The sequence below is a fragment of the Capsicum annuum genome, chromosome 8, assembly GCF_002878395.1.
Source record: "Capsicum annuum cultivar UCD-10X-F1 chromosome 8, UCD10Xv1.1, whole genome shotgun sequence".
NCBI classification, from domain to species: Eukaryota; Viridiplantae; Streptophyta; class Magnoliopsida; order Solanales; family Solanaceae; genus Capsicum; species Capsicum annuum.
In genome coordinates this window covers 133,266,419-133,275,879 of record NC_061118.1, presented here as the reverse complement: position 1 = coordinate 133,275,879, position 9,461 = coordinate 133,266,419, and the positions used below count along the sequence as shown (strand labels likewise).

The following is a 9,461-nucleotide window of genomic DNA, read 5'->3' as shown; positions in this document are numbered from 1 at the left end:
TCAAGGACTCGGATTAGTCAACATGATTTAAATAGTTTAGAATGGTTAAATGGTAAGGTCTTAGTGGTTATGGTTGGTCTAATTGAAAGCCTTGTGGGGTACAAGGAAATCCCCCAAGCAAACTTAATAATAATATCTTGTGGGGTACATGGGATTCCCCCAAGTCAACTAACTAATATAATCTATGGGTACATGGGAATCCCTTCTCCCTAAAAAGGATGGCTAAGGACATTGCTTGCAAGCTATAGTTGGGATTAGGGATGTTCATGATTTGGTTAAAAACCAAACCGAACCGCGATCCAAACCAAACCTATTAAAAAAACCGACATTTGGTTTGGTTTGGTTAGGTTTGGTTTTAAATTTTTAAAACCGACACTATTTGGTTTGGTTATGGTTTTACTTAAAAAAAATAGTGAAAACAACCAAACTGAACCGATAATATATATATATATATATATATATTATAATTATTTATATATTGTTTATAAATAAAGGATATATATTTTATAAATTTAATCTTAATCTAAAATTTTACTAAGTTTTCTAAAAAATTTTAAGCCCAACCAACTTTAAGTCCAATCCCATTGTTTAAAGTTCTAAGTCCTTACCCAAGCCCAATTATCCAATTATTATATTACCTACTGACTAGTGACTACTATAATTTATAAGTGTCGTTTGCTAAGTGCTAACCCTATTTTATTTTCTTTTCAACAAAAATTTTTCACAAAGGCCAAAGTTGTGCCTACTTTCTTCTGTTCTTCAAGAACACCCAGCAACTTCTTCTTCTGTTCTTAAAAATCCTTCTGCGTATTTTTTTTTTCAAATTTTCATCTCATAAGTAAAAAGTAAATGTAAAGATTGAAGCTTGATAAGTGAAAGCTTCAAATACAAGATTATTAATATTTTGTAAGGTAATTTTTTGTGTTTCTATTTTTTTTTTATTTTAACTATCTTAGCTAATTTTAATTTTATACAAGAATTTAAAAGTGTGCATGACATGAAAATTAAGTTTTTTTACTGATCTTTTCTGTTTGAATTTCAGATGAAAAGGGCAATAGATGATGTTGAAGATTTGGAGGCTCAACCTCAAGTAGAAGAAACTCCAACTGCACTAGCACCTTATGCAACTCAAGAACATGGTTGTGTTTCAAATATTACTTCAATACTCAATCCTCCAAAAAAAATAGAAAAGAACAAATCTGTGTCTTCGAGATTCCAGCCTCGGCGGTAATGGTAGAAAAACATCAGAAGTTTGGAATCATTATTCAGAGATTACTAATAAAGTGGGTGAATTGAGGGTAAAATGTAAGCATTACTTCAAAGACTTTTCTTGTTCTAGTAAAAATGGAACTTCTAATCTTTAGGGTCATTTACAATCTAAGTGTCCGAATATCCTTTCAATTTCATTGATAAAAAGCAAACAACTCTCAAACCAATTAAAGGAGGGGGCAGGCAGGTTTTGAGAAGGTTGTTTATAATGTTGCTGAAGTTAAGAGAGCTATTGTTGAGTTTGTTATAATTGATGAACAACCTTTTAGAGTCGTTAAGGGTGAAGGATTTAAGAGACTAATGTTGCTTATTTTGCCTAATTATGATTTGCCTTCTCGAATTATTGTTGCTCGACAATGTTTAAGAATTTATCAAGAAGAGAAACAAAAGCTTAAAAGACTTATTAAAGGGCAGCGTGTTTGTATTACTAGTGATACGTGTACTTCACTTTAAAATTTTACGTATATGGTAATCACTGCCCATTGGATTGATGATGATTGGAAGTTGCAAAAAAAAAATTAAATTTTTTTCAAACTCCAGATCACAAGGGTGAGACCATTGGGTCCGCTATTGAATCTTGTTTGTTAGATTGGGCAATTGAAAATCTGTTTACAGTGACACTTGATAATGCCTCGACTAATGATGTAGCAATCACACACTTGAAAGAAAAAATTGGTGATTGGAAAGGTGTTATAATGAGAAATAATTTTCTACATGTTCGGCGCAATGCTCACATCCTAAACTTGATTGTAAAAGAAGGATTGAGTGAGCAAAATGAATCCATTTCTCGGGTAAGAAATATTGTGAAATATGTTAAATCTTTTAGTGCAAGATCTGCTTCTTTCAAGTCATATGTTGAGAAGGTTAAACTTGACACTAATGGACTTTTGAGTTTAGATGTAGAGAATAGGTGGAACTCTACATATTTAATGTTAAGTATTGCTGTCAAATTTGAAAAGGCATTTTCAAGAATGAATATTAATGATCATAAGTACATTAAATATTGTCTTGACTCGAAAGGAAAGATAGAACACCCTTCTTCGAAAGATTGGAAGGATGTGAATATCTTTCTCAAGGTTTTGGAGATTTTCTATCAAACCACATTAAAGTTTTCCAGTACTTTGCAAGTTACTTCAAATGCTTTCTTTCATGATCTTTTTAATCTTCGGAGCATAATTGTCAACTATTCAAAGTGTGATGATTTTATTTTAACTGATATGGCTAAGAAGATGAAAGTCAAGTTTAATAAATATTGGGGTGATTTTAGTGATATGAATATATTGTTGTTTGTTGCCGTTGTGTTGGATCCTTGCTACAAAATGAAGTATGTTGAGTTTCTTTTTAAGAAATATTATAATTCTGTGGAGGGATGTACAAAGTCTGATAAAGTGCGAGATACTTTAACTGGCTTGTATGCTCATTACAAAAGTTTCATTTCTGGAACTTCTTGTGAAAGTATTGGAGATCAAACTAGTGTGAATAGTGAAATTGATGTAATGAATAGTTTTACAATGTGGCAATCACAATGGGAGAAATATCTTGAAAAAGAGAATGATATTGATGATAAATCTGATCTTGACAAGTATTTGAAGGATGATGTGAAAAAAATTAAGGATTTCAATATTTTGTCTTGGTGGAAAGCTTCATCCGAAAAATATCCAATTGTTTCTCGAATTGCAAGAGATGTGCTTCCTATTCCTACGTCTATTGTTGCTTTAGAAACAGTTTTTAGCACCGGTGGTCGAATTCTTGATTGTTATCGAAGTTCTTTGCCACCAAAGACTGCTGAAGCTCTTATTTGTGGTCAACAATAGTTATCTTCAACATCTAAAGAGTGCAAGATTGAAAATCTTTTAGATGAAATTCAAAAGCTTGAAACAATTGAAAAAGGTACTAACAACTATAACTTACTGATTCATTCTTTCATATTTTTTTTTTTGTTTTTTAAAATGTGACGCCATAATAAAAATCTTTACTTATCTTCTTTTCCTCTCTTTTTTTCTAAAAAAGTTAGATCATATTCATGTAAATAGACATTTAATGTGTAATATGATAATTTTTTTTCAGAAATTCGGAGCATTGATTAGTTTGGACTTTGGAGATCAAGATAAAGAATATGTTGGAAGTTGACTGGTCTTTTTGCTGAAATTTAATTGTTGTTTTGTACTTAAAGTGACTGCGATTTGGATGGGGTGTTTGCTAGAATTCAGCTGCTATTTTTGCTAAAAAGTACCTTCAACTTGGGTGTTGTTTTTGTTAGATTTTGATTGATGTTTCTACTGAAAATTCAACTATTGTAGTGCTATTTTTGTTGGATTTTTTGTTGATTTTTTTGCTGGAAATTCAACTATTAAAATGTCTTTCTTTCAATAGTTTAAATAGACTTTAGTTGATGTTTTTGGTTGATGATTTTGGCTGGAAATTCAGCTGTTGCAGTGCTGTTTTTTATTGTATTTTGGCTAAAAATCCAGCTGTTATAGTGCTGAAAATTTATGTTCATGTAAGTTAACTGCATGTGCAGTGATGACTGATGGGTATGCAAACCAGCTTTACTTTATATAAATTCTATGTTGCTTTTGTGGCATAACCAAACGTTTGAATTATGAGGTGACAATAACCGAATAAACGAACCAAATCGAACTAAACCGATAGGAACCAAACCGATGATTATTTTTTTTATTTGGTTTGATTTGGTTTTACAAATTTAAAAACTGACTAAGTTGATTTGGTTATGGTTTTAACCAATAACCGATCCAAACCGATCCATGAACACCCCTAGTCGGGATGATAATACCACTATTTATAGCCTTGGTCAATAATTAATAGAACAGTGGTCTTGGTTGTGTAGTAATGGTTTTAATTGGGCAATAATGGCAGGGTATGATAACTAACGTAAAGGTGTGAGTACAATGGACGAACACTGAAAACTCGTATTTACCGACATGAGGATTTGGGAAATGATAACCATATGGGGTACATGGGAATCCCCTAAGTTACAATTGTATTTATGTATCATGGAGAGCGAATGGTAGTGAGGAATCCCCTACTCCTATGGTATCTTCAATTTGTGCGGCTACACGCATCGAGGCCCATTCAGGGGGTTGCACTGGGCCTATATAGCCCATGGGTAGTTCTAGGATTGTTAAGCTACATATACCATGTTGGGAAGAGAGAACCGGGTTTACCATGCATTTAAAATCATTAACCTCGATATGTGTAGCTTAACCATCCTAAAACCACCCACGGGCTATATGGGTCCTTATCTTTATCTTGAGTACTTGCTAGCATTCATCCGCTAACCCATCTCTAGGTAGCTATATCCCCACGCGATGTAGGAATTGGTCATTCTACTCCTTGTACTTAGTGATTGGAATCGGGATCAGCTATTGGACTAAAATGGTGAGCTTCCATATTTTGGAAGGCTCCATTTCATGTCATGGATGTTTTTACATACTTTGGTTACTTTATAGATATTGGTTTATGCTATGGTTGGGGGCATATCCCAATTAGATATTGTTTTTCCTTTGGTTAGAACCTTTGTTGAACTGCTATGAGTTGGAATGGGCAGTGTCTGTATTGGTGTCAGCCTTAGTATTGAGGTTAATACTGCTTGACTAAACTTATGATTGTTCCATCTTTTTATGTTATGTTATGGATAAGAACTTGGTTTTTATATTGGTTTGGTTATGGTTGTTGGTTGGTATTGGATGGTTGGACTTGTTTGGGTTGGTCTCAGTTATAGACCTATCCCAGAGTCTGGATTAGTACAATACTCTATCTCGTTATATGTTCAAAAATTCATCCGACTCAGAGTACGTATTTGGAGGTTCGGTTGGGTAACAGGAGTGGTCCCCGATCCTGATTTTACTTGGGACGACCATTACGACAAGGTCCTAGTTCGGTTCATGTCTAAAAAGATTTACTGGCCCTAGTTTCAACTACTTAAAAAGTGGAGGTCTTACTTGCTGGGAAGATATTTGTATATCAAAATAGACCATCATAGTTTCAAGTTCCTGTTGGAACAAAGAATCACAACACCTAGTCAACAAAAATGATTGGTGAAGCATCTTGGATATGACTACTCTATTTTGTACAAGTAAGAGAAAGTAAATATAGCGGTTGATGCTCTATCTAGGAAGGAAGAATCCATACAAATGTGCAGTATTTCACGGTTGCAATAAACATTGTTGGATGAGGTCGAGAGTTTTTGTCTCAAAGATCCTCAATTACAACCTCTTATCCAATCTATCCAAGCAACTAAATGCCCCAATCCTTATTACAAATATATTGGTGGTGTTTTAAGCAGAAAAGGGAAAATGATGGTAGGGTTTGATACTACCTTGAGGAAGAAACTCATTGCTTACTTTCATGAGAGCTCACTTAGAGGTCACTTTGGTATCAATGCTACATTGTATAAGTTAAAGATAAGAATTTTATAGGAAGAAAATGAAGCAAGAGGGTTATAATATTGTGAAGGAATGTGACACTTCCAAAGATGTAAAGGTGAGAATGTTACCTACCGTGGTCTCTTACAGCTTCTTTCCATTCCTGATAAGGTTTGTCAAGACCTTTCATGGGTTTCATTGAAGTTTTACCTAAAGTTGCTAGCAAGGAAGCTATATTTATGGTAGTTGACAAACTTAGAAAGGCTGCTCATTTTGTTCCTCTTAAGCACCCTTATTCAGCACTGGATGTGGCTCAATTATTCATGGATAGTGTGTTCAAATTACATTGAACGCCTAAATCTATTATGTCATATAAAGATCCTATTTTTTTCATCAAGTTTTGGTAAGAATTGTTTAAACTACATAAGGTTTCCTTGCTCACATCCTCAACATACCATCCATAAATTGATAGTCAAACTAAGGTTGTCAACAGGTGTTTGGAGTCTTATTTGAGGTGTATGACCTTTGACAAACCCAAGGAATAGCCTCACTGGTTGTCACATGTTAAGTGGTGGTTCAACACCTCCTGTCATTCCTCTATTCACATGACACCTTATGAGGTTTTTTACAGTCAGAAGCCACCCCCTTTACTTCATTACATACCATTTAATTCTCAGCTGGACATGGTTGATAGGAGATTACAGGCAAAGGAAGCCACTATAACGTGTTTGAATTTTCACTTAAGCCAAGCTCAAAACAGAATGAAGGTATAGGCTGATAAACACAGAACTGATAGGTCTTATTTTGTTAGAGATTGGGTTTATATTAAGCTCTAACCTTACAGACAACTCTCTTTAAAGGATCACTCTTTTCAAAAGTTATTTGCCAAGTTTTTTAGTCCCTTCTTAATCACTGCTAAAGTTGGTTCTGTGGCCTACACTTTGGATCTACCTGCTGGTTCTAAGACCAATCCTACATTTCACATTTCTTAACTTAAAAGGAAGATTTGTTCTAATATAGCTACCCCTACCCTGCTTGTTTTTCACACTAACTCATGTCATCTCTTATTGGTTCCTAAATCTATTTTGGATAAAGGTTGTATCATAAGAGAGGCAGAGTTGGAATTCTGGTCTTGGTCAATGGTTGAATGTTGCACCAGAAGACAGCTTTTGGCTGGATCTTGCAGATTTCACTCACCAGTTTTCTCAATTTAATCCTTAAGGACAAGGATTGTTTTAAGGATGGGTATTATTATGTGTCTAATCCATTTTAATAAGATACTCGGAATATGTTGATGTGTAAAAGCATAATCAGCTTAGTTAGCCGTTAGTTTTTGAAAGTTAGTTAGGTGTGTGGTTCACAAGTGCATTCGATAAGGCAGTTACAACTAAATTTGCCTCCAATTTTCTATTTTCTGTTCTGCTCTATTAGTTGTATTGAGAAATCATTTATAATCATCTGGTGATAGTAAAATTACAGAAATTCTCTCTTTAATCTTTCATCTCTCAATTTTTCTAATTCCTCTTATCAAGAGTAATCTGTTCAAAGAAAATTCGGCTATTTTCCCTTTAGGCTATTTTCCCTTTAGGAACACTCAATTTCATAAGAATTACCCTCTATATCCAGGGGTTATATCAGTTGTGCATAATTTTGCTAGCATTTCTACTAACCATGATTTTATATGCTTTCTCTTTCAAAAATTTGTTATCATATCTTGCATTTTGAGAGTGAAATCGCATGAACTATGATGTTTTAAAATATATACTTTTTGTCAACTTTATGCTGAAGTTTTGCAAATTTTGTGCAAGTTCCAAGCATCATTACAATTTTCTAGTCCAAATCTAGACGCCACAGCTGACTTCTACCCCTTCCTGTGTCATCAAGATTCTAAACACGTTCACGTGTTTAGAAGAAAATTAGAGATTCATTTCACATCATTTTCTAGGTCAAATATGCCCTTAAACTCTCTAAAACTATCCAAATATATCATCCGTTATAAGTTTAGCTCACAAATGCCCTTGCCGTCCAAGTTTTGATCCTCATATACTCTTATTGCAAAGTTTTGGGCCATATATATTCTCTTGCCATTAATTTGTTTGCTAAATTTTTTTAAGAAATTATATTTGTCACATCATTTTTTAATTGCTACATCACATATAATTAAACTCACCCTTCTTCTGCACATTACACATTTATCAAATGCTCTCATATACCTTACAATCTATTTAGATTTTCTCTAATTTACCGAAATTCATTTGTTGTATTTTCAGATTCTTGCGTGATCGTTCCTCTCATACATACATACATGTAATATAAAAGGTATCCTCTTAATAGACAACTTCTTTTTGTTGTCTCTATATGGACTGCCTCTTTACACTTCTATATCTCACTTGAGTTTTCCTTATTCTTGTTCTTGAAATTGACAGTGGTGCAAAAGATGAAATTGATTGATAATACTCAAAATAATTTACAGTTGGTAAGTACTTTAATTCTTGATTTTAATCGAGATTGTGCATTGAGTCTTTATGGGTGTTTTTGACTTTTTCATTTTTTACTTGATGATTCTTGGGGTTACGCAAGAATCTAAAAATACAGCAAAAGAATTTCGATAAATTGGAGAAAATCCAAAGAGATTGTGAGTTAGATGGGAGTATTTGGCATATGCAGAAGAATGGGTGGTTTTAATTATATGTGATGTGGCAATTAAAAGTGATGTGACTAATATAATTTTTTTTTAAAAAGGGGGGGTTGGGAAATTCCAGCAAAACAACTAACGACACAGGGATATATATGAGCCAAAACTTGACAACAGGGTATATATGAGTCAAAACTTGGACAGCAAAGATATTTGTGAGCTAAACTTGACGCAGAGAATATATTTGGACATTTTTACAAAGTTTAGGGGCATATTTGGCTCTTTTCCCTTTTAACTTATACCATGATATGGTGCGTTAATTGTTTAATACATTTGGTTACTCGTACTATTATACTACTCCCTCCGTCCCATTTTAATCATCACAATTTGACATTGCACATTGATTAACAAAAATAATTAATAACATGGCTACTTTATCATAGTATCCCTATTAAATGATGTTTACATTTTAATTTGGAGAAAAAATAATTAACACTAAGGGTAAAGAAGGAAAAAAGAAATTGTCTTGACTTGATTAATAAAAAAATGACAAGTAAAATGAGAAATCAAATTAGAAAATTTGAGACAAGCAAAATGGGTAGGGGGGAGTATGTTATAGATACTCTCGTTCCAAAATTAGATGTTAATTTCCCTTATGGACTTCAATTCAAATTCAGTGATAGAAGGGGAGCCTTGGAGTAACTGGTAAAGTTGCTGTCATGTGACCAGAAGGTCACGGGTTCAAACCTTGGAAACAGCCTCTGGCAAAAATGCAAGGTAAGGTTGCGTACGATACATCCTTGAAGTGGACCCTTCCCCGAAAACCGCATATAGCGATAGCTTTAGTGCACCGAGTTGCCTTTTTTTTTTTTACTCAAATTCAGTGATACTCAAGGCAAGGGAATGCTTTAGCCATCTTTTAAAAAATGTATTTCGTGATTTTAATTCATTCTTTTTACATGTAAATGTGTATATATTACAATGGATTGTTTTTATTTATTTTTAAAACATATTTTTCAACTAATAGTTTTTTCTTTCATGAGATAAGTTAATTATTTCCACTGCCATTTGATAAATTAGTCAAGTTGACCATCAATATTCATTAATGTGGATGTTCTTTGGCCGTATAGGTACGTTCCCGTGTCCCAATATTGTTACTACTCCCTTCATTC

The 9,461-nt window shown here is 33.6% G+C and overlaps 1 protein-coding gene across 1 annotated transcript; it reads left to right on the top strand.

The window, feature by feature from the left end:
- The first annotated feature begins 1,569 nt into the window (after nt 1–1,569).
- Nucleotides 1,570–3,083, top strand: LOC107879197 (zinc finger BED domain-containing protein RICESLEEPER 2-like). Its single transcript, XM_016726289.2, has 2 exons — nt 1,570–1,708; nt 1,810–3,083. Exons 1-2 carry the CDS (start codon nt 1,570–1,572, stop codon nt 3,081–3,083), a joined length of 1,413 nt encoding a protein of 470 aa, XP_016581775.2.
- Nucleotides 3,084–9,461: the final 6,378 nt, after the last annotated feature.

Coding starts and splice junctions, on each gene's coding strand:
- LOC107879197 (XM_016726289.2), top strand. CDS start 1,570: ATGTTGCTTATTTTGCCTAATTATGATTTGCCTTCTCGAATTATTGTT. Junction 1,709..1,809: donor TTGTATTACTAGTGATACGT/GTACTTCACTTT, acceptor TTCAAACTCCAG/ATCACAAGGGTGAGACCATT.